Source organism: Coregonus lavaretus, assembly GCF_964263955.1.
Source record: "Coregonus lavaretus genome assembly, contig: HAP1_SCAFFOLD_343, whole genome shotgun sequence".
Taxonomy (NCBI): domain Eukaryota; kingdom Metazoa; phylum Chordata; class Actinopteri; order Salmoniformes; family Salmonidae; genus Coregonus; species Coregonus lavaretus.
Window position 1 is genome coordinate 73,798 of NW_028157704.1, and position 26,203 is coordinate 100,000.

General features: G+C 46.6%; 1 protein-coding gene across 1 annotated transcript in view; it reads right to left on the minus strand.

Annotated features, from left to right (window-relative positions):
* Positions 1–11,468: 11,468 nt before the first annotated feature.
* Positions 11,469–26,203, minus strand: part of LOC311125043 (ADP-ribosylation factor-like protein 6-interacting protein 1) — a 26,734-nt gene continuing 11,999 nt past the window's right edge. Inside the window, exons 3-6 of the mRNA XM_084199124.1 lie at positions 23,934–24,053; positions 19,798–19,915; positions 19,077–19,161; positions 11,469–12,911 (exon numbers count right to left, since the gene is read on the minus strand). Of these exons, the coding sequence (XP_084055250.1) occupies positions 12,793–12,911; positions 19,077–19,161; positions 19,798–19,915; positions 23,934–24,053 (442 nt within the window). The 3' untranslated portion in view covers positions 11,469–12,792. The remainder of the gene's footprint in view (positions 12,912–19,076; positions 19,162–19,797; positions 19,916–23,933; positions 24,054–26,203) is intronic.

Genomic DNA, 26,203 nt, shown 5'->3' on the forward strand with positions numbered 1-26,203 from the left:
TCATGCTCCTCTGGCCCATGGTATGGGAGGAGATGGGGAAACATATTTATGAAAGTAGTTACAAGTTGTTACGTTTTAGGTATATAGTCATCAACCAGCAGCAGTTCATACACATCTTTGAGGAGAAGCCACATAAGAATATCTCATGTGCAGTTTAGGAGTGAACACACCTCATCATAAAACACAGGGTATTTTAGCTAAGATTATAGTCAATAATTAGAGAGAAAAAAACTAACCTTTCAACAAAGTACAGGACATCTTCGATGTCACTTTCTGCCCTCTGCCGTACATCTACAAATTGTGCGTGCTTGATCAGTGGCTCTTCCAGTGGCAGCTTCTTAAGTGCATAATCCACAGCACTTGTCAGGAAACACAACACAGCTTCAAGTTTTTAAAGTTTAAGAGAGTGAGTACTCAATTGGACGACATTTAGTTGTTACATACCTAGTCTCAGCTCAGCTTCTTATCAGACTTCTTGAGGTAGTGACCGTTTCTTCTTCTGTTGTCTTTCGCGGCAATAGTATCTCTTCTTCTGTCACTAACTTCGGGGTGCAGCGCATATGGTTCAGTGGCGCTCATCAGCGCCATCTACCGTCGGGGAGTTTGAAAAAAAGGAACGAACGAGTCTCGGCCGATTTTTGTTGCGTGAGAAATTGGATGTGTGGCGTGAGTGCGTGTGAAAACAGGCAAAAACGTGTGTCACATGGCGAAAGCGTGAGAGTTGGCAGCTCTGGCCTCTATCCCAAATATGTTAACGGCTGCAGATATTAATCGCTTGGCTATAAATACATTCAACATCCGTGGTTTCGACATTTTGAAGAAAGATTTAACTTGAGATTGTCATCCATGCGTTTCTTCTATGTTAAGGTTTACAGACTACATCCAAAAAGGTGTATTGCCGCCACCTATTGGGTGGGGTAAACACTGATACTTTAACAAAAAATACAATAATTATATATATATATATATATATATATATATATATATATACAGTACCAGTCAAAGGTTCAAAACTATGAAATAACACATATGGAATCATGTAGTAACCAAAAAAGTGTTAAACAAATCAAAATATATTTTATTTTTGAGATTCTTCAAAGTAGCCACCCTTTGCCTTGATGATTGCTTTGCACACTCTTGGCATTCTCTCAACCAGCTTCACCTGGAATGCTTTTCCATGAGTTTTGAAGGAGTTCCCACATATGCTGAGCACTTGTTGGCTCCAACTCATCCCAAACATCTCAATTGGGTTGAGGTTGGGTGATTGTGGAGGCCAGGTCATCTGATGCAGCACTCCATCACTCTCCTTCTTGGTAAAATAGCCCCTACACAGCCTGGAGGTGTGTTGGGTCATTGTCCTATTGAAAACCAAATGATAGTCCCACTAAGTGCAAACCAGAGGGGATGGCATATCGCTGCAGAATGCTGTGGTAGCCATGCTGGTGAAGTGTGCCTTGAATTCTAAATAGATCACAGAGTGTCACCAGCAAAGCACCATCACACCTCCTCCTCCATGCTTCACGGTGGGAACCACACATGCGGAGATCATCCGTTCACCTACTCTGCGTCTCACAAAGACACGCCGGTTGGAACCAAAAATCTCCAATTTGGACTCCAGACCAAAGGACAGATTTCCACCAGTCTGATGTCCACTGCTTGTGTTTCTTGGCCCAAGCAAGTCTCTTCTTATTATTGGTGTCCTTTAGTAGTGGTTTCTTTGCAGCAATTCGACCATGAAGGCCTGATTCACGTAGTCTCCTCTGAACAGTTGATGTTGAGATGTGTCTGTTACTTGAACTCTGTGAAGCATTTATTTGGGCTGCAATTTCTGAGGCTGGTAACTTATCCTCTGCAGCAGAGGTAACTCTGGGTCTTCCTTTCCTGTGGCTGTCCTCATGAGAGCCAGTTTCACCATAGCACTTGATGGTTTTTGCGACTGCACTTGAAGAAACTTTCAAAGTTCTTGAAATTTTCCGGACTGACTGACCTTCATGTCTTAATGTAATGATGGACTGTCGTTTCTCTTTGCTTATTTGAGCTGTTCTTGACATAATATGGACTTGGTCTTTTACCAAATACAGTGCCTTGCAAAAGTATTCATCCCCCTTGGCGTTTTTCCTATTTTGTTGCATTACAACCTGTAATGTAAATTGATTTTTATTTGGATTTCATGTTTGGACATACACAAAATAGTCCAAATTGGTGAAGTGAAATGAAAAAAATAACTTGTTTAAAAAAATTCTAAAAAATAATTAACGGAAAAGTGGTGCGTGCATATGTATTCACCCCCTTTGCTATGAAGCCCCTAAATAAGATCTGGTGCAACCAATTACCTTCAGAAGTCACATAATTAGTTAAATAAAGTCCACCTGTGTGCAATCTAAGTGTTACATGATCTGTCACATGATCTCAGTATATATACACCTGTTCTGAAACGCCCCAGAGTCTGCAACACCACTAAGCAAGGGGCACCACCAAGCAAGCGGCACCATGAAGATCAAGGAGCTCTCCAAACAGGTCAGGGACAAAGTTGTGGAGAAGTACAGATCAAACCTGCCAAGAGAGGGCCGCCCACCAAAACTCACGGACCAGGCAAGGAGGGCATTAATCAGAGAGGCAACAAAGAGACCAAAGATAACCCTGAAGGAGCTGCAAAGCTCCACAGCGGAGATTGGAGTATCTGTCCATAGGACCACTTTAAGCCGTACACTCCACAGAGCTGGGCTTTACGGAAGAGTGGCCAGAAAAAAAGCCATTGCTTAAAGAAAAAAATTGCAAACACGTTTGGTGTTCGTCAAAAGGCATGTGGGAGACTCCCCAAACATATGGAAGAAGGTATGCTGGTCAGATGAGACTAAAATTGAGCTTTTTGGCCATCAAGGAAAACGCTATGTCTGGCGCAAACCCAACACCTCTCATCACCCCGAGAACACCATCCCCACAGTGAAGCATGGTGGTGGCAGCATCATGCTGTGGGGATGTTTTTCATCGGCAGGGACTGGGAAACTGGTCAGAATTGAAGGAATGATGGATGGCGCTAAATACAGGGAAATTCTTGAGGGAAACCTGTTTCAGTCTTCCAGAGATTTGAGACTGGGACGGAGGTTCACCTTCCAGCAGGACAATGACCCTAAGCATACTGCTAAAGCAACACTCGAGTGGTTTAAGGGGAAACATTTAAATGTCTTGGAATGGCCTAGTCAAAGCCCAGACCTCAATCCAATTGAGAATCTGTGGTATGACTTAAAGATTGCTGTACACCAGCGGAACCCATCCAACTTGAAGGAGTTGGAGCAGTTTTGCCTTGAAGAATGGGCTAAAATCCCAGTGGCTAGATGTGCCAAGCTTATAGAGACATACCCCAAGAGACTTGCAACTGTAATTGCTGCAAAAGGTGGCTCTACAAAGTATTGACTTTGGGGGGGTTGAATAGTTATGCACGCTCAAGTTTTCTGTTTTTTTGTCTTATTTCTTGTTTGTTTCATAATAAAACATATTTTGCATCTTCAAAGTGGTAGGCATGTTCTGTAAATGAAATTATACAAACCCCCAAAAAATTCATTTTATTTCCAGGTTGTGAGGCAACAAAATAGGAAAAATGCCAAGGGGGGTGAATACTTTCGCAAGCCATTGTAGGGCTATCTTCTGTATACCACCCCTACCTTGTCACAACACAACTGATTGGCTCAAATGCATTAAGAAGGAAAGAAATTCCACAAATTAACGTTTAATAAGGCACACCTGTTAATTGAAATGCATTCCAGGTGACTACCTGAAGAATCTCAAATATAGAATATATTTAGATTTGATTAACACTTTTTTTGCTACATGATTCCATATGTGTTATTTCAGTTTTGATGTCTTCACTATTATTCTACAATTGTAGAAAATAGTAAAAATAAAGAAAAACCCTTGAATGAGTAGGTGTGTGTCCAAACTTTTGACTGGTACTATATTTATCCTATATACAAATAAAAAAAAGTGGTGCGCTGGGCCTTTAGTAGTCCTGTATTAGCGGACCGAAATAACCATCTGTAGCGAGGGCAAATTATTGCATCTTGTTATTATATTTAGCTACCAGTTTTTTTGTTATGAATAAGAGTTTCATCATATATTCTCCATTTGCACGAGGCTACTACTACCAGGCTACTTTTGCCTTCTTGCAAAGCAATATACCTATTTCAACCACTAGAAACTGTGCACACACATGTTCTAAAGTTTGCTGGAGGATGAGGACATCAAGTTCAGTTTTTATAAATGCCTTTTGCGTGAAAACTGGAGCGCTTATGTTTTGGGAAATATTTCGCGTGTATGGAACGTCTCTAAATGAGGCACCTGCGTCTCAATATGACTGACTCCCAGTTAAAAAAATTATAGTACAAAATAAATTCAGGGCCACTCAGGTGCTAAAATGGCGTAATGCTAAATGTGGTCTCTCCTGTCTTGTAATTCTATTTCTACGTATGTTGTTGCTGGACTTGTTTGTTTGTTTGTATCCATAACAACAAAAGTTCAACAATGATTTAGAACCGCAGCTATTGTGCTTCTTGGCTGGAGTTTGGGTAAGTACATAACATAACTGAGAAGAAGGTCTTTATTAGTTACTGTATGAAGCTATGCCATTACATTTTTCACACGATAACATTTGGCTTAATAAATAATTTCTTTATAATAGTGTATCTTAAAATAAAGGATTTATTTTTTGTCAACAATGGTGGGGAGTGGAGTGTGTGTGTAGGCTACAAATATAAAAATAAAAATCACATTCTTTATTGCATTGCGATTTATTTCACCAATCAAATTCATGAAAATGTTGGGCTGTTACTGTACAGACAACTGGGTAGCCTGGGCCCTAGTCAAAATAGTGCACTATACTAGGAATAGGGTACCATTTGGGACGTATTATTTGGGATTCACGTTGATAGATACAATGATATGTTGTGTTCCAGGGGATTGGCCAGCAGTATGTCTGAGAACCGGCATGTGACAGTAGGCTTCGGCCAGGGTAGTAAGGTCGACAGTGTGCTCATGGGCAGCCGGATGACCCACATCCGAGAGGCCCCGGCTGGGCAGCGGGATCCAGGCAAGCCCCAGTCTTTAGGCCCGAGGAATCGGCGCCTGATGCACCAGAGCACCCTGTCACTAGGGCACCCACAGGCATCTGGGACCAGCTACACCACCACACACACTCAGGTTAGTACCAATTAGATGGTATTATAGAACTGTACCAGTACCACACACACACGAGCAGTATGAGCACTTTTACTGTTTGAATAAAGGAACTATAATATCGGGGTGTGTGTCTGTCTTTGGTATGACGTGAGTGATGTCGTGAGATCCTCTTCCTGGTTCTCTCCAGAGTTACTGTGGGTGGGCAGCCGACGGCCAACCGCTGGTCTTCTTTCCCCGAGATCCCGCCTACCCCTCCCAGCACGCCGGTCAGCTGGACCTGAGTCACACATCCACCAGCCAATCACAGACACACAGCAGAGACATCCATGGCCCCAAAGACATCATCCCGGTACGACCAACTGTCAGTCTCAATGAATGAATGAATGATCGTCAGTTGAGCTTTATTTCATTCCGTGTTGTCTCAGTGAAACACGTCAGTTAAATATAGTGACTACATGGTCATACAGGGATGTCTTCAGTACTCAATGTCACCAGTAGAGGGTGATGTAGGATCATATTTAGAGGAAGGAAACCACTGAATAGAATAGAACACCTCTATTCATCTCTCTCTTCCCCCCTCCCCCACACCTCCATCTTTCTTCCCCCCTTCCCCTCTCCCTATCTTCCATCCCTCTCCCTATCTTCCCTCCCTCCCTCCCTCCCTCTCCCCAATCCCTCTCCCTATCTTCCCTCCCTCCCTCCCTCCCTCTCCCCATCTTCCCTCCCTCCCTCTCCCCATCTTCCCTCCCTCCCCATTTTCCCTTCCATCTTCCCTCCCCCATCTTCCCTCCCTCCCTCCCTCTCCCCATTTTCCCTCCCTCCCCATCTTCCCTCCCTCTCCTCTCCCTATCTTCCCTCCCCTCATCTTCACTCCCTCTCCCCGCCCTCTTCCCTCTCCCCATCTTCCCTCCCTCTTCCCTCCCTCTCCTCATCTTCCCTCCCCCCTCCCTCTCCTCTCTCCATCTTCCCTCCCCCTCCCTCTCCTCTCCCCATCTTCCCTCCCTCTCCTCTCCCCATCTTCCCTCCCTCTCCTCTCCCCATATTCCCTCCCTCCCCTCATCTTCCCTCCCTCCCTCTCCCCATCTTCCCTCCCTCCCCTCTCAATTTTCTCCTCATCTTCTCTCCCTCCCTCTCCATCTTCCCTCCCTCCCCATCTTCCCTCCCTCTCCTCATCTTCCCTCCCTCCCCCATCTTCCCTCCCTCCCTCTCCTCTCCCCATCTTCCCTCCCCTGCCTCCCTCTCCTCATCTTCCCTCCCTCTCCCTCTCCTCTCCCTCCCTCTCCCCATTTCCCCCCCTCCCTCCCCTCTCCCCATCTTCCCTCCCTCCCTCCATCTTCCCTCCCCTCCCTCCCTCTCCTCATCTTCCCTCCCTCTCCCCATCTTCCCTCCCTCTCCCTCTCCCTCTCCTCTCCCTCCCTCTCCCCATCTTCCCCCCCTCCCTCCCCTCTCCCCATCTTCCCCCCCTCCCTCCCCTCTCCCCATCTTCCCTCCCTCCCTCTCCCTCTCATCTCCTCTCCCCATCTTCCCTCCCTCTCCTCATCTTCCCTCCCTCCCTCTCCCCATCTTCATCTCCCCTCCCTCCCCATCTTCTCTCCCTCTTCCCTCCCCTCATCTTCACTCCCTCTACCCTCCCTCTCCTCATTTTCCCTCCCCCCTCCCTCTCCTCTCCTCTCCCCATCTTCCCTCCCCCTCCCTCTCCTCTCCCCATCTTCCCTCCCTCTCCTCTCCCCATCTTCCCTCTCCCCATATTCCCTCCCTCCCCTCATCTTCCCTCCCTCCCTCTCCCCATCTTCCCTCCCTCCCCTCTCAATTTTCTCCTCATCTTCTCTCCCTCCCTCTCCATCTTCCCTCCCTCCCTCCCCATCTTCCCTCCCTCTCCTCATCTTCCCTCCCTCCCCCCATCTTCCCTCCCTCTCCTCATCTTCCCTCCCCCCTCCCTCTCCTCTCCCCATCTTCCCTCCCCTCCATCCCTCTCCTCATCTTCCGTCCCTCTCCCCATCTTCCCTCCCTCTCCCCCACTCCCTCTCCCCATCTTCCCTCCCTCCCTCTCATCTCCTCTCCCCATCTTCCCTCCCTCTCCTCATCTTCCCTCCCCCCCTCTCCCCATCTTCATCTCCCCTCCCTCCCCATCTTCTCTCCCTCTTCCCTCCCCTCATCTTCCCTCCCTCTCCCCGCCCTCTTCCTCTCCTCATCTTCCCTCCCTCTTCCCTCCCTCTCCTCATCTTCCCTCCCTCTCCTCTCCCCATCTTCCCTCCCCCCTCCCTCTCCTCTCCCCATCTTCCCTCCCTCCCCCCCTCCCTCTCCTCTCCCCATCTTCCCTCTCCCCATATTCCCTCCCTCCCCTCATCTTCCCTCCCTCCCTCCCCTCTCAATTTTCTCCTCATCTTCTCTCCCTCCCTCTCCCCCCACCCCCTCCCTCTCCTCTCCCCATCTTCCCTCCCTCTCCTCTCCCCATCTTCCCTCCCTCTCCTCTCCCCATATTCCCTCCCTCCCCTCATCTTCCCTCCTCCCTCTCCCCATCTTCCCTCCCTCCCCTCTCAATTTTCTCCTCATCTCTCTCCCTCCCTCTCCATCTTCCCTCCCTCCCCATCTTCCCTCCCTCTCCTCATCTTCCCTCCCTCCCCCATCTTCCCTCCCTCCCTCTCCTCTCCCCATCTTCCCTCCCCTGCCTCCCTCTCCTCATCTTCCCTCCCTCTCCCTCTCCTCTCCCTCCCTCTCCCCATTTCCCCCCCTCCCTCCCCTCTCCCCATCTTCCCTCCCTCCCTCCATCTTCCCTCCCCTCCCTCCCTCTCCTCATCTTCCCTCCCTCTCCCCATCTTCCCTCCTCTCCCTCTCCCTCTCCTCTCCCTCCCTCTCCCCATCTTCCCCCCTCCCTCCCCTCTCCCCATCTTCCCCCCCTCCCTCCCCTCTCCCCCATCTTCCCTCCCTCCCTCTCCCTCTCATCTCCTCTCCCCATCTTCCCTCCCTCTCCTCATCTTCCCTCCCTCCCTCTCCCCATCTTCATCTCCCCTCCCTCCCCATCTTCTCTCCCTCTTCCCTCCCCTCATCTTCACTCCCTCTACCCTCCCTCTCCTCATTTTCCCTCCCCCCTCCCTCTCCTCTCCTCTCCCCATCTTCCCTCCCCCTCCCTCTCCTCTCCCCATCTTCCCTCCCTCTCCTCTCCCCATCTTCCCTCTCCCCATATTCCCTCCCTCCCCTCATCTTCCCTCCCTCCCTCTCCCCATCTTCCCTCCCTCCCCTCTCAATTTTCTCCTCATCTTCTCTCCCTCCCTCTCCATCTTCCCTCCCTCCCTCCCCATCTTCCCTCCCTCTCCTCATCTTCCCTCCCTCCCCCCATCTTCCCTCCCTCTCCTCATCTTCCCTCCCCCCTCCCTCTCCTCTCCCCATCTTCCCTCCCCTCCATCCCTCTCCTCATCTTCCGTCCCTCTCCCCATCTTCCCTCCCTCTCCCCCACTCCCTCTCCCCATCTTCCCTCCCTCCCTCTCATCTCCTCTCCCCATCTTCCCTCCCTCTCCTCATCTTCCCTCCCCCCCTCTCCCCATCTTCATCTCCCCTCCCTCCCCATCTTCTCTCCCTCTTCCCTCCCCTCATCTTCCCTCCCTCTCCCCGCCCTCTTCCCTCTCCTCATCTTCCCTCCCTCTTCCCTCCCTCTCCTCATCTTCCCTCCCTCTCCTCTCCCCATCTTCCCTCCCCCCTCCCTCTCCTCTCCCCATCTTCCCTCCCTCCCCCCTCCCTCTCCTCTCCCCATCTTCCCTCTCCCCATATTCCCTCCCTCCCCTCATCTTCCCTCCCTCCCTCCCCTCTCAATTTTCTCCTCATCTTCTCTCCCCCCTCCCCATCTTCCCTCCCTCCCCATCTTCCCCCCCTCCCTCTCCTCTCTCCATCTTCCCTCCCCTCATCTTCCCTCCCTCTCCCCATCTTCCCTCCCTCTCCCCATCTTCCCCCCCTCTCCTCATCTTCCCTCCCCTCCCTCCCTCTCCCCATCTTCCCTCCCTCTCCCCATCTTCCCTCCCTCTCCCTCTCCTCTCCCCATCTTCCCCCCCTCCCTCCCCTCTCCCCTCTCCCCATCTTCCCTCCCTCCCTCTCATCTCCTCTCCCCATCTTCCCTCCCTCTCCTCTCCCCATCTTCATCTCCCCTCCCTCCCCATCTTCTCTCCCTCCCTCTCCTCTCCCTATCTTGCCTCCCTCCCTCTCCCTCTCTTCCCTCCCCTCATCTTTCTCCCTCCAGTTCAATGTTCTTCATAGGCTGGGTCAGAGTAACTGGTCTCGTAATCGCGAGGGTGTGGCCATGAGAGAGGTGACCAATCCCAAGGAGCCCACCCCCTACTGGACGACCTATCGCAGTGAGCACAGGGGTCCTAGCCCCTTCCCCTCACCACACAGCCCCACTGGTAGACCCACACTGTGGCATCAACATGATATACTGACAGGTAATACACACAGCATGCTCACGTGTAACACACACATACAATTACACACACTTTCTAGGCTCTAATGTAAACCCACAGTATCCTCACAGATAACACACAGTTCTGTGCTAACCACAGCTGTGTGTGTGCGCGTGTGTGTCAGGTGAGGCCAGGAATCCAGCAGGTCCAGGTAAAGCTAGGAGACAGTCTGGAGAGAGAGTCCTGTGGGCTGCGCGACGCTGGGAGACGGACTGCTGTGCCCTCCGACTCAACTAAACACACACAATAAAACTGTACACACACTCTACAAATCAACTGAGCACACTCAAAACCCAACTCTGACCGAACTGAGTGCAGTTCAGTCCAACACTCAAAGACAAGACACTTAAATACTACCAAAACCACTCAAATAACACTCCATCTCAAGTCAGAACAACTCACTGGCATAACACTACTTCAGACTAATAAACCTGCTCCCTGAAGCTCACTGTCCTGGCAGATCTGGGCTGAGTGTTAAACACTGTCCTGGCAGATCTGGGCTGAGTGTTAAACTGTCCTGGAGGGTGCCTTTTCACTTAACCTCTACGGGATCGGTATCCCGGATATGGGACGGTTGAGCTAATGTGCGCAAATGTGATTAGCATGACTGTTGTAAGTAACAGCAAACTTTCCAGGACATAGACATGTCTTATATGGGCAGAAAGCTTAAATTATTGTTAATCTAACTGCACTGTCCAATTAACAGTAGTTATTACAGTGAAAAAATACCGTGCTATTGTTTGAGAGTGCACAACAAAAAACATATCACGGCAACTGGCTTGATACATTCACCTCTGAAGGTAAATAATGTACTTACATTCAGTAATCTTGCTCTGATTTGTCATCCTGAGGGTCCCAGAGATCAAATGTAGCATAGTTTTGTTTGATCATTTTTTTATATTCAGATATAGGAACTGGGTTCTACAGTTTGAACCCCTGCTGTCTCTGGCTCCAAACCCACCCCGCCCGGTCATCTAGATGTGTGAAAGTTAGTGTATAAGCTAATGATCCATCATTTATGACATTCCTGGGAGTGTGTAAACATACATTTTGTATTACCATACCATTTTTGTATGTTCTCTATAGTTATGTACTTTAACATGTATCAATTGACCAATTTGGCACATTTGGGCAGACTTCACTGGATCAATCTGAAACGTTGTACACACTGCTGCCACCTAGTGGCCAAAATCTAAATTGCGCCTAAACTGCAATATATTGTGGCCTCTCTTGCATTTAAAAGATGGAACAAAAAAAGAAATAGAAAACACATGTTTTTATGTTTGTATTATCTTTTACCAGATCTAATGTGTTATATACTCCTACATTAATTTTACATTTCCACAACCTTCAAAGTGCTTCCTTTCAAATGATATCAAGAATATGCATATCCTTGCTTCAGGTCCTGAGCTACAGGCAGTTAGATTTGGGTATCTCATTTCAGGCGAAAATTGAAAAAAAGGGTTAGATCCTTAAGAGGTTAATAAACTAACTAATTACTGGGAACTCTGTGAGAAAGAATGAGTGCATATGAGAGTGAAAGGGTGTGTGTGTAGTGTGAGAAAAAAAAGTGTGTGGTGAGAGAAAAAGTGTGTGAGTAGCAAGAGAGAAAAAAAGTGTGTGTGTCGAGAGAAAAAGTGTGTTTGTGTGTGAGTGAAAAAAGTACACTTCTACCACTGCCAGGAGTAGAACAGTACATCTACTATCTAACCACGTCTGTCTGACAGGACATTTAAAATGGAGGGTTGGCCCTGGGGTGCTATGTACGGTATGAACATCCCTCCCTCACCTTCCCTAACTTCAAGAACATTCAACACCTGAGGGGTAATACTACAAAGCAGGATCAACGAGCTTTCAAAATCAGACTTTATTAATTCTTTGTAGAGAAGTCAAAAAAACAAACAGATGAAATGGAGGAGAGGAACAGCGAGATAGGTAAAGGATAAAAACAGACAGACAAGACAGAGAGAGAGAGAGAGAGGATTGGCGTATTTACAATCATAGCCCAGCCCCCCCCCGACCAGAGAGACAGAGGGCTAGAGGGACAGCTAGCAGCGTTACAGCAGTGGTTCTATAGTAGGATCAAGTCCACCTGGACTAGACACTGATCCAAGGCCAGATTGGTGTTCCTCCCCCTAAATCAGTAAGGTCATGGGTAGGGGGCAGGTTACGCTGATCCTAGACCTGTGTCTATGTACGGGCCTGAACCAGTCTCAGCTCACACCAGGGTTGAGTCTTCAAATGGAACCCTATTCCCTACTTTTGCCCAGGGCCTATAGGGGTGGTGCCCTACAGAGGGAATAAGGTGCCATTTCAGACGCAGACCAGCATTATATATATATATATATATATTCCAAACATCACCAGAGACTAGGCCCCCGAGTCCCAAATGGCACCCTACCCTATTCCCTAGATAGTGCACTACTTTTGACCAGAGCGTCTAAAGTAGTGCACTGTGTAGGGAATAGGGTGCCATTTGGGACGTCAACCTAGGTCTGCTTCTCTACTCTAAACTCCAGTTTCTTTTACAGTTTCAGTGCAATCTTACAAATTAGACAGAAGCAGGGATCTAAAAAGGTAAAGGAGCGGTGGCAACAACAGCCTTCTGAAACAATACTGACACTACCTACCCCTCATCAGTATGTCCATTACACTAACCATCCTCACTGGGAGATTGAGTTGTATTATATATTGTTTTGTGATGGTATTACATGTGTGGGGTGTTTGATAATAATCATACGCAATATTGCTAGAGGTTTCTGTTCAGTGGTCTTTCTCACTAGAGTATTACTGACAGTGACTGGCATCTTAAACACGTTCCTACAGGATCTAGAGACAGACACACGTGTGTGTGCGTTGTAACGTTTCAGTGTGGTCTACTGGTGAACTAAAGCCCTGACCGACGTGGCGACTGACTGCATGCGTGTGAGGACAGGTGGGAAAACACTTCCTGTTGAAAAACAAATCCCGCCAGGTGATTGGTTGGTTAGGTGACAGGGGTCAGAGGTCAAGGGGGGGAGAGAGCGTGTGTAGAGTTGGTCTGAGCAGACTGAGGAAGTACAAAAGTACTTAGTTGAAGCTTTTCTTTTACGTTCGATCTACTGGTTTCTTCTTCGTCTTTTCTCTCGTTCGTCTCACAGATCCCCTCTTCTTCTTCTTCTCCTCTTTCTTTCTATTCATTCTTCTTCTCCTTCTGTTTCAGCAGTTTGTTGATCTCTCTCTTCGCCATGCCAGCGTACTTGCTGATGACGCCATGCTGGTTCAGACCAGGAAGCAGGAGCAGGAAACTCACTGGGGACACAGGAAACAAAAGAGTCACTACATGTCCTCATGTAGTGTAGCCATGAGTGTACCAATAATATCTATTTTGGTGGGAGCAGCTGACCAGTCAGACCGGTTTAACTGTCAGTCTGACTGACCAACTGTCATATTCCCTGAGCAAGGAGGACCAAACTAAAACAGGATACTGCTTAAAGAAGGGGTGTTTTCATTAGTGCATAATGTAACGAGCCTCTCTTATTCGACAAGCTCAGGTTAGTCCCTCCACCACTGAGCCGTTTGGTTCCTAACGGGTCTATTAAACTATACAGGGCATTCGGAAAGTATTCAGACCCCTTCACTAATGTTACAGCCTTATTGTAAAATGGATTAAATTGTCCCCCCCCTCTCAATCTACACACAATACCCCATAATGACAAAGCGAAAACAGGTTTTTAGAAATGTTTGCAAATGTATAAAAAAAGGGAAATATCACATTTACATAAGTATTCAGACCCTTTACTCCGTACTTTGTTGAAGCACCTTTGGCAGCGATTACAGCCTCGGGTCTTCTTGGGTATGACGCTACACGCTTGGCACACCTGCATTTGGGGAGTTTCTCCCATTCTTCTCTGCAGATCCTCTCAAGCTCTGTCAGGTTGGATGGGGAGCGTCGCTGCACAGCTATTTTCAGGTCTCTCCAGAGAGATGTTCGATCAGATTCAAGTCCGGGCTCTGGCGCGACCACTCAAGGACATTCAAAGACTTGTCCCGAAGCCACTCCTGCATGGTCTAGGCTGTGTGCTTAGGGTCGTTGAGCTGTTGGAAGGTGAACCTTCGCCCCAGTCTGAGGTCCTGAGTGCTCTGGAGCAGGTTTTCATCAAGGATCTCTCTGTACTTTGCTCCGTTAATCTTTACCTTGATCCTGACTAGTCTCCCAGTCCCTGCCGCTAAAAAACATCCCTACAGCATGATGCTGCCACCACGCTTCACCGTAGGGATGGTGCCAGGTTTCTTCCAGACGTGACGCTTGGCATTCAGGCCAAAGAGTTCAATCTTGGTTTCATCAGACCAGAGAATCTTGTTTCTCATGGTCTGAGAGTCCTTAGGTGCCTTTTGGCAAACTCCACGCGGGCTGTCATGTGCCTTTTACTGAGGAATGGCTTCCGTCTGGCCACTCTACCATAAAAGTCCTGATTGGTGGAATGCTGCAGAGAACCTTCCAGGAGGACAACCATCTCCACAGAGGAACTCTAGAGCTCTGTCAGAGTGACCATCGGGTTCTTGGTCACCTCCCTGACCAAGGCCCTTCTCCCCCGATTGCTCAGTTTGGTTGGGCGGCCAACTCTAGGAAGAGTCTTGGTGGTTCCAAACTTCTTCCATTTAAGAATGATGGAGGCCACTGTGTTCTTGGGGACCTTCAACGCTGCAGAAATGTTTTAGTACCCTGCCCCAGATCTGTGCCTCGGCACAATCGTGTCTCGGAGCTCTACAGACAATTCCTTCGACCTCATGGCTTGGTTTTTGCTCTGACATGCACTGTCAACTGTGGGACCTAATATAGACAGGTGTGTGCCTTTCCAAATTATGTCCAATCAATTGAATTTACCACAGGTTGACTCCAATCAAGTTGTAGAAACATCAAGGATGATCAATGGAAACAGGATGCACCTGAGCTCAATTTAGAGTCTCAAAGGGTCTGAATACGCATGTAAATAAGGCAGCCGTTTAAAAAAAAAAAAAATTGCAAAAATTTATAAAAAAACAGTTCACTGTCATTATGGGGTATTGTGTATAGATTGATGAGGAAAACAAATAATATAATCAATTTTAGAATAAGGCTGTAACGTAACAAAACGTGGAAAAAAGACACTAGGTTTCCGTCCCAAAGGGCACACTATTCCCTATGTAGTGCACTTCTTTTGACCAGAGCCCTATGGGGTTCCCCTAATAGGGTGCCATTTGGGACTCATCCTGATATATAACCCTTTCTCTAAGTGGTATTTTACAGTTGGAGGATGACAACGCACAGACTACTGAACAGCTGTCAGCTGGCTATGGGGCCCTTGTGCTTGTCTGTTATAGCTACTCAGTCAGACCAACAATTAGCCAAAGTCTCCGATGATGTTTGGAATATATATATATATATATATATACACACACACACACACAGTGGGGGAAAAAAGTATTTAGTCAGCCACCAATTGTGCAAGTTCTCCCACTTAAAAAGATGAGAGGCCTGTAATTTTCATCATAGGTACACGTCAACTATGACAGACAAAATGAGGAAAAAAAATCCAGAAAATCACATTGTAGGATTTTTAATGAATTTATTTGCAAATTATGGTGTAAAATAAGTATTTGGTCAATAACAAAAGTTTCTCAATACTTTGTTATATACCCTTTGTTGGCAATGACACAGGTCAAACGTTTTCTGTAAGTCTTCACAAGGTTTTCACACACTGTTGCTGGTATTTTGGCCTATTCCTCCATGCAGATCTCCTCTAGAGCAGTGATGTTTTGGGGCTGTCGCTGGGCAACACGGACTTTCAACTCCCTCCAAAGATTTTCTATGGGGTTGAGATCTGGAGACTGGCTAGGCCCCTCCAGGACCTTGAAATGCTTCTTACGAAGCCCCTCCTTCGTTGCCCGGGAGGTGTGTTTGGGATCATTGTCATGCTGAAAGACCCAGCCACGTTTCATCTTCAATGCCCTTGCTGATGGAAGGAGGTTTTCACTCAAAATCTCATGATACATGGCCCCATTCATTCTTTCCTTTACACGGATCAGTCGTCCTGGTCCCTTTGCAGAAAAACAGCCCCAAAGCATGATGTTTCCACACCCATGCTTCACAGTAGGTATGGTGTTCTTTGGATGCAACTCAGCATTCTTTGTCCTCCAAACACGACGAGTTGAGTTTTTACCAAAAAGTTATATTTTGGTTTCATCTGACCATATGACATTCTCCCAATCCTCTTCTGGATCATCCAAATGCACTCTAGCAAACTTCAGACGGGCCTGGACATGTACTGGCTTAAGCAGGGGGACACGTCTGGCACTGCAGGATTTGAGTCCCTGGCGGCGTAGTGTGTTACTGATGGTAGGCTTTGTTACTTTGGTCCCAGCTCTCTGCAGGTCATTCACTAGGTCCCCCCGTGTGGTTCTGGGATTTTTGCTCACCGTTCTTGTGATCATTTTGACCCCACGGGGTGAGATCTTGCGTGGAGCCCCAGATCGAGGGAGATTATCAGTGGTCTTGTATGTCTTCCATTTCCTAATAATTGCTCCCACAGTTGATTTCTTCAAACCAAGCTGCTTACCTATTGCAGATTCAGTCTTCCCAGCCTGGTGCAGGTCTACAATTTTGTTTCTGCCTTTGACAGCTCTTTGGTCTTGGCCATAGTGGAGTTTGGAGTGTGACTGTTTGAGGTTGTGGACAGGTGTCTTTTATACTGATAACAAGTTCAAACAGGTGCCATTAATACAGGTAACGAGTGGAGGACAGAGGAGCCTCTTAAAGAAGAAGTTACAGGTCTGTGGGAGCCAGAAATCTTGCTTGTTTGTAGGTGACCAAATACTTATTTTCCACCATAATTTGCAAATAAATTCATTAAAAATCCTACAATGTGATTTTCTGGATTTTCTTTCTCTCAATTTGTCTGTCATAGTTGACGTGTACCTATGATGAAAATTACAGGCCTCTCTCATCTTTTTAAGTGGGAGAACTTGCACAATTGGTGGCTGACTAAATACTTTTTTCCCCCCACTGTATATATATATAGCTAATGCTGGGTCTCAGTTTGCAATCGCACCCTATTCCCTATATAGTGCACTATCCCTATAGGCCCTGGTCAAAAGTAGAACACTATATAGTGAATAGGGTGCCAATCAATACTTGTTGTGCTGGCCTGGTATGCAAAGACATTTAACAAATAAATGTATAAACCAAGTAACATTTGCGTCAGATTTGACTCATGTTGGGAAACATCCATAAACTGACAGGCCGTGTATCCAAAATGGTACCCTATTCCCTATGTAGTGCACTACTTTAGACCAGGACCTATAGAGAACAGGGTGCCGTTTGGGACACGGCCAAGGAGATGCACATCACTTCCCTTATTGCCAACCTTTGTACATCCTTCCTATGTAGTCACTTCTCTAGTGGGGTCCGGTGGTTTAACTGTCATCATAATCTGTACTATACCAGCAGGAGAAACCAGAAGAGAGCAGCTACAATGTCAGAGAGACCAAAATACTAGTTTGTATTAACCTGATTGGACCAGAATACCACTGCTTGAATTAACCTGATTGTCTGAACTCAGAAGAACATCAGGACTTTGTGAAATAATGCAGCAATGAGTAAGCTACAGTACTGGAAACCTTTGGCTGAGTTAGCCATTAGCCCAGGTGGGTTTAGTACAGGTTGGCTGAGTTAGCCATTAGCCCAGGTGGGTTTAGTACAGGTTGGCTGAGTTAGCCATTAGCCCAGGTGGGTTTAGTATAGGTTGGCTGAGTTAGCCATTAGCCCAGGTGGGTTTAGTACAGGTTGGTTGAGTACAGGTAGGTAGTGTCTTCAGAACGTATTCATACCCGTTGACTTATTCCACATTTTGTTGTGTTGTATCTACGCACAATACCTCATAATGAGAAAATGAAAACATGTTTTTATTCATGTTTGCAAATGTATAAAATGAAATAAAGAAATCTCATTTACATAAGTATTCACACCCCTGAGTCAATAGATGTTAGAATCACCTTTGGCAGATATTACAGCTGTGAGTCTTTCTGGTTAAGTCTTTAAGAGCTTTCCACACCTGGACCCATTATTATTTTCAAAATTCTTCAAGCTCTGTCAAATTGGTTGTTGATCATTGCTAGACAACCATTTCAAGTCTTGCCATAGATTTTCAAGCAGATTTAAGTCAAAACTGTAACTCGGCCACTCAGGAACATTCACCGTATTCTTAGTAAGCAATTCCAGTGTAGATTTGGCCTTGTGTTTTAGGTTATTGTCCTGCTGGAAGGTGAATTCATCTCCCAGTGTCTGGTGGAAAGCAGACTGAACCAGGTTTTCCCTCTAGGATTTTTGCCTATGCTTAGCTTCATTCAGTTTATTTTTTTATCCAGAAAAACTCCCCAGTCCTTAACAATTACAAGCATACCCATAACATGATGCAGCCACCACTATGCTTGAAAATATGGAGAGTGGTACTCAGTAATGTGTTGTATTGGATTTGCCCCAAACATAACAGTTTGTATTCAGGACAAAAAGTGAATAGCTTTGCCAAATTTTTTTGCAGTATTACTTTAGTGGCTTGTTGCGAACAGGATGCATGTTTTGGAATATTTTTTACTCTGTACAGGCTACCTTCTTTTCACCTCTGTCAATTAGGTTAGTATTGTGGAGTAACTACAATGTTGTTGATCCATCCTCAGTTTACTCCTATCACAGCCATTAAACTAACTGTTTTAAAGTCATCATTGGCATGGTGAAATCCCTGAGCGGTTTCCTTCCTCTCCTGCAACTGAGTTAGGAAGGATGCCTGTATATTTGCAGTGACTGGGTGTATTGATACGCCATCCAAAGTGTAATTAATAACTTCATCATGCTCAAAAAGGGACATTCAATGTCTGCTTTTTTTTCTTCTCCCATCTACCAATAGGTGCCCTTCTTTATGAGGCATTGGAAAACCTCCCTGGTCTTTGTGGTTGAACCTGTGTTTGAAATTCACTGCTCAACTGAGGGACCTTGCAGATAATTGTATGTAATAGATGAGGTAGTCATTCAAAAATCCCATTAAACACTATTATTGCACACCGAGTGAGTCCATGCAACTTGTGACTTGTTAATCACATTTTTACTCCTGAACTTTAGGCTTGCCATAACAAAGGGGTTGAATACCTATTGACTAAAGACATTTCCGCTTTTCATTTTAATAAATTTGCCAAAAAAAAACAACATAATTCCACTTTGACATTATGGGGTACTGTGTGTAGATCAGTGACACAAAATCTCAATTTCAGTCAAGGTGTGTGAATACTTTCTGAAGGCACTGTAGGTAGGGTACAGGTCGGACGGTAGGGTACAGGTCGGACGGTAGGGTACAGGTCGGACGGTAGGGTGGTACAGGTAGGGTACGGTACAGGTAGGGAGGTAGGGTACAGGTAGGGAGGGGACAGGAAGGTGTTGGTACGTACCAATCAGGTAGGTGAGGAAAAGGTTGTGGACCTGCTGTCCCATCCAGGCCACCGTCACCAGACTGCTGATCACCGACGCAAAGTACTGTGGGAAGAGAACCGGAAGTGACATCACTACAGGTTAAACCAGAAACAGGAAGAGATGCAGCTTGGCTTTGACGGGAGAGACCAAGCAGACTTTTCTGACCAGCAACCCATTGCTTGACTTCCTGCCCGACTACGTTGCAGACACATGCCAGATCTCAGAACGCCTGGATAGGTAGTTAACATGTGAACTAACCCCGTCATAATGCCACACCCCCTTTGTTTTCCCCCGTTGGGACACAGGCAGGAGGTGAAGAGGAAGATTACATAAGAACAGAAGAAACATCCATCTGAGCTGTGCTACACTGATTTAACCTGTACTTCACAGCAGCCTAATTTACAGCAAGCTAAATGGAGCAGCAGGCTGAAATCAGCTAACATGCGAGAGATACAGAGATAGAGACCCTGTTCTAAAACAGACGACAGACACAGAGAGAGAGACCCTGTTCTAAAACAGACAGACGAGAGATGCAGAGAGAGAGACCCTGTTCTAAAACAGACGACAGATACAGAGAGAGACCCTGTTATAAAACAGACGAGAGATACAGAGACCCTGTTCTAAAACAGACGACAGATGGAAAGATGGAGACCATGTTCTAAAACACACAGCAGAGCTAAAGTGGGACTGTGTGTTTACCATCTTGGGTTTCTCCTCCTTGAGGGCGAAGAGTCTTTTCCACCAGCCCAGGACACGACGCTGAGTCTTCACCAGGTTACCACAGATCTCATGGAAACGCTGCTGCTGCTCTGAAGACCTGGAGAGAGGGAGGAGAGGAGAGGAGGAGGAGAGGAGCAGAGGGAGAGAGGAGGAGGAGAGGGAGAGAGGAAAGAAAGAGGGATAGTATTATTATATCCAAGACCAGTCCTTTTATTCAGTCAACAGCTATCCCTCCATCCATCTGAACAGGAACACTTGATCAGAACCAGTTCAGTAGAATGAGATGAGCCTATCAGATATCATATGGTCCCATTGATAAGGCAGTTGGGGAAGTGCCCTTCATTTCTGCTGAGCCACAACTACCCATTTCAGGCTCAAGTCAGAACATGGCCTCATGAACCAGCAGGACTCACACTGGCAGACACTAACATAGACCCAGTGTGTGTGTGTGTGTGTGGGGGGGGGGGGGGGGCTTGTATGTACGCAGGTCCTCTGAGTGAGTGAGTGTGTGTATGCGTGTGCATGGATGTGTCTGCAAACCCTGCTCTAAAGCCATCTCCCTTCACAGCTCTAATGGGCTACAGAGACACCTCTAAAGGGCTACAGAGAGATACCTCTAAATCCTCTAATGGGCTACAGAGAGATACCTCTAAATCCTCTAATGGGCTACAGAGAGATACCTCTAAATCCTCTAATGGGCTACAGAGAGATACCTCTAAATCCTCTAATGGGCTACAGAGAGATACCTCTAAATCCTCTAATGGGCTACAGAGAGATACCTCTAAATCCTCTAATGGGCTACAGAGAGATACCTCTAAATCCTCTAATGGGCTACAGAGAGATACCTCTAAATCCTAATGGGCTACATGGCGGCACATCTAAATCCTCTCCCTCTAATCTCCTTTCTTTTCAAAAGGTCAGAGGGCAGCAGGTAGCCTAGAGGTTAAGAGCGTTGGGCCAGTAACCGAAAGGTCGCTGGTTTGAGTCCCCGAGCAGACTAGGTGAAAATCTGTCGATGTGCCCTTGAGCAAGGCACTTAACCCTAATTGCTCCTGTAAGTAGCTTTGGATAAGAGCAATCCTATATATTTTCCCTAAGGGACAGACAGTCAGTCTGTGCATAGGACAAGGGCTGGAGACAGTGTCTAAGACTGGGACTCAGGTCAGGGGCTTGGCCTAGGGCAGAACCACTACCGACATCTGATACATCCCATCAACTTCAGACTGGGGGTAGACTTGGGCGGTATTTTGAAGTACCGCCGGTATGATTTTTTTCACTTGAGCCAGTTTGTTTACAATGAGCACATGGGGCAAACGTGACAATCCATTGTTGAGCAGCACTAACACCAGTCGCTTATAGTTAATTAGAAGATATTTATCTAAGATGTACCAAATACATTTTTCCCAGCTCAGGGTTCCAGCTATGCATTTGGTTTGCTAACTTGCTAGCTATAACATTAGAAGGCTAGCTTGCAATATCAAGCTTCTTGGTTACAGCAGAGAATAAATCCTCTTCTGGATCAAGTGTGAGTAGCTTTTTGAGATAGATGTACACATTCATGAGCTGGGTTGTCAGTCCTTGCATTTCGTTGATGTTTGCTTGTTAGCATTTAGCTCGCATCTGCTATGGAAATTCGCTAGTACTTTGTTAGCATACATAATTTTTTCATTTGGAAAGAAATAGCGCCCCGTGTGTGCACTGCTGGAAATACCGTATACCCAGGTATGGTACAGGAACTGTATGAAGGTATGGAAATCTGGATACCGCCCAACCCTAGACTGGGACTGCTAACAAACAGCTGAGTCAGGCTGTGGCTGTGTCTAAGTCTGGGTCTAGAGCTGCGGCCAGGGTCTAGGACAGGGAATGGGGCTGGGTCACTAGACATCCGACACCAACTACAGACTGAGGCTAGAGACAGTACTGATACACCACTAACTACAGACTGGTGTTAGAGACAGTACTGATACACCACTAACTACAGACTGGTGCTAGAGACAGTACTGATACACCACTAACTACAGACTGGTGCTAGAGACAGTACTGATACACCACTAACTACAGACTGGTGTTAGAGACAGTACTGATACACCACTAACTACAGACTGGTGTTAGAGACAGTACTGATACACCACTAACTACAGACTGGTGCTAGAGACAGTACTGATACACCACTAACTACAGACTGGTGTTAGAGACAGTACTGATACACCACTAACTACAGACTGGTGCTAGAGACAGTACTGATACACCACTAACTACAGACTGGTGCTAGAGACAGTCCTGATACACCACTAACTACAGACTGGTGTTAGAGACAGTACTGATACACCACTAACTACAGACTGGTGTTAGAGACAGTACTGATACACCACTAACTACAGACTGGTGTTAGAGACAGTACTGATACACCACTAACTACAGACTGGTGTTAGAGACAGTACTGATACACCACTAACTACAGACTGGTGCTAGAGACAGTACTGATACACCACTAACTACAGACTGGTGTTAGAGACAGTACTGATACACCACTAACTACAGACTGGTGTTAGAGACAGTACTGATACACCACTAACTACAGACTGGTGTTAGAGACAGTACTGATACACCACTAACTACAGACTGGTGTTAGAGACAGTACTGATACACCACTAACTACAGACTGGTGTTAGAGACAGTACTGATACACCACTGACTACAGACTGGTGTTAGAGTGTCACGAGAATTTCTATCTCTAATTAATCAAACTTAATGCTCTGAATAATTCCCAGAGGGTGTAAGGCTCTGGTTTAATCATGAATTAAACAAAGGTCCACAACTGGCAAGAATGATCTGTATGTTTAATCATGGAGAGCTCTGCTGCCAAAAAACACTATATAGCTTTTATACCCCTTGACACACAAAGGCACTTTGCTCCGCCCACCTTTAGGAGGCCTTTAACCAGTTTCTCAGTCCCCTTCATCCTGGAATGTTTGTCTCAGCAGTTTCTAACTCACCCCCTCTGTTAGTGGGTTTATAATGATAACCCTAACAGTTCACACAGTCATCATCAGTATTGGGGTTAACAATTTTAGTCATAATCATAATTCCTCTATCATAGAGACAGTACTGATACACCACTAACTACAGACTGGTGCTAGAGACAGTCCTGATACACCACTAACTACAGACTGGTGCTAGAGACAGTCCTGATACACCACTAACTACAGACTGGTGCTAGAGACAGTCCTGATACACCACTAACTACAGACTGGTGCTAGAGACAGTCCTGATACACCACTAACTACAGACTGGTGCTAGAGACAGTCCTGATACACCACTAACTACAGACTGGTGCTAGAGACAGTACTGATACACCACTAACTACAGACTGGTGCTAGAGACAGTACTGATACACCACTAACTACAGACTGGTGTTAGAGACAGTACTGATACACCACTAACTACAGACTGGTGCTAGAGACAGTACTGATACACCACTAACTACAGACTGGTGCTAGAGACAGTACTGATACACCACTAACTACAGACTGGTGCTAGAGACAGTACTGATACACCACTAACTACAGACTGGTGTTAGAGACAGTACTGATACACCACTAACTACAGACTGGTGCTAGAGACAGTACTGATACACCACTAACTACAGAGCGTCACTTAATCCTGTACTGGTGTCCTGTTACTACAGAACCACTGAAGGAGGGGAGGGTATGACAGAGAGGACCGCCTGGATCCTTTAGATGTACACCGGTGTCATGCTCCACTAACATCACACTATGTCCCCAAACGACCCCCCCCCCTCCAGAACCTCTACAAACACCCCCTACCTCCTGCCAACAACCCTCGCCAACAACCCCTAAAGTCCTGCCGCCCTCCCCCCTAAGCAGACACCCCAACCGTTTTATCCACAGATACCAAACTCCTCTGCCCTAGATATACCCCCCCCACCCTGTACCCCAGATATACCCTGTATCCCAAATATACCACCCTATAATCCAGATATACCCCATCACCTTGTACCCCAGATATACCCCCCCACCCTGTACCCCAGATATACCCCACCACACTGTACCCCAGATCTACCCTGTACCCCAGATATACCCCCCTCCCCTCACCACTTGTTGGATCCGAAGACGCGGGGGGCGAGGGTGGGCACCAGGTAGTCAGACAGACACAGCAGCATGATAGAGCAGGACAGGCCGGTCAGCACCGATGGGTCCAGGTAGTAGATCATCCTGGAGAGAGGGATGGAAGGAGAGGTAGAGAAAGAGAGACAGGGGAAGAACAAAGAGAGAGAGGGTCAGATGTCTCAATTCCACTGCAGGTCAAAACAAAGTCAAGCTGTCAAGTGGAGACCAGAGAAATTAGGTCTTCTATCAAGGGTTATGTCTGAAAAGCTAAATTTACTATACCGAACTAAAATTATAAATGCAACCGTTTCAAAGATTTTACTGAGTTACAGTTCATATAAAGGAAATCGGTCAATTGAAATAAACTCATTAGGCCCTATGAATGGCACAACAATGGGCCTCAGGATCTCTGTGCATTCAAATTCCCATCGATAAAATGCAAATTGTGTTCGTCGTCCGTAGCCTGCCCATACCATAACCCCACCGCGGGGCACTCTGTTCACGTCAGCAAACCGCTCACCCATACGACGCCATACACGTGGTCTGCAGTTGTAAGGCCGGTTGGACGTACTGCCAAATTCTCTAAAACGACTTTGGAAGCGGTTTATAGTAGAGAAATGAACATTCAATTCTCTGGCAACAGCTCTGGTGGACATTCCTGCAGTCAGCATGCCAATTGCACGCTACCTCAAAACTTGAGACATCTGTGGCATTGTGTTGTGTGACAAAACTGCACATTTTAGAGTGGACTTTTACGTAAAAACTGCATGAGTGGCCCTTATTCACAATCACAGATGCAAGTTTTGTTCGGGGCAGAAGTGAAGACAGTAGCCTAGCGTTACAAACATGTCTGACAACTAAATACTCACGAGAGATTAAGAAAACTACTGTAAGGGCGCCGATGGGGTCGTCAAACCGTATTTATTTGAGCCCAAGCATGGCCGTGGGAAGATGCTTTGGGGTGGGGGTATTTTTCTCCCCGCTCCGCTGACAAGTATATATATTTTTTGGGCCGATTTATCAGGGGGCGCTGCAGCACCCCTACATCCCACGGCTATGAGCCCGAGTACGACGATGAAGAAGAGGCTAATTGAGCTTCGTATCCGCCACCGCTCTAGCGGGACCACAGCCCCACCCCATCCCCAGGATGAACGCAGATGGATGGTGCAGTTGTGGCAACTGTACTCCAATGCCAACTCATTAAGAATGCTTATGCTGCAGAGAATTTGATTGATGAGGAGCAGTTCGTTTGCTTTCGCGACCACAGGGATCTTGCTGCCCACATCAACTCCGGTGTCCTGGAAACATTTGTCCGGATCCCGAAAAGAAAATTGGAGACACAACCCAGTTTCAGCTGAACCAAATGGACAGTTATCCAATGGGTAAGTAGCTGAACCAAATGGACAGATATCCAATGGGTAAGTAGCTGAACCAAATGGACAGTTATCCAATGGGTAAGTAGCTGAACCAAATGGACAGATATCCAATGGGTAAGTAGCTGAACCAAATGGACAGTTATCCAATGGGTAAGTAGCTGAACCATCGTTAGATCCTGTCACCGCTCCGGCACCTGCTCAACCACTTTCTACCTGAACTGGAACTGTTTTGGTTTATAGATTATTTTTGTTGCCACCCACTGCTTGGACTGTTGTTTTGGGAAGAGCCTTTAAGCGTTTCTCACCTACACAATGAATGCAGAGTGCAGTTAGACATGTTTACATGGTACACACTCTAAATGATTGAGGTTTGGGTATGACAAAATACAGGTACAGTAGCTGATGTAACAGGAAAGACAGTACTTTATATTACATTTTAGTCATTTAGCAGACGCTCTTATCCAGAGCGACTTACAGTTAGTGAGTGCATACATTTTCATACTGCCCCCCCTGGCCATCGAACCCACAACCCTGGCGTTGCAAGCGCCATGCTCTACCAACTGAGCTACACAGGACCACACTAGGCATAATGTCTTAAAGAGTGATGTACATGCGTGACACATTTTATAATAGGAGCTATAAAGTCAAATTGGGTTTATCCATTCATTCAAGTTCTTTAAGTACCAGTCAGTAGCAGTTGTAGCTTGTTCCCTGCCCACATTTTCATACGCCAAATTATTATTGTAATGTATATTGACCAAGAAAAAAAACGTCCACCTCAACACACAAGTCAAGTGACAACATGGTTTATAAAATGGGTTAAACTTTTTTGTTATGGCCATTGTGCTAAAAGTAATTATACTGTTCGGACATTCACTG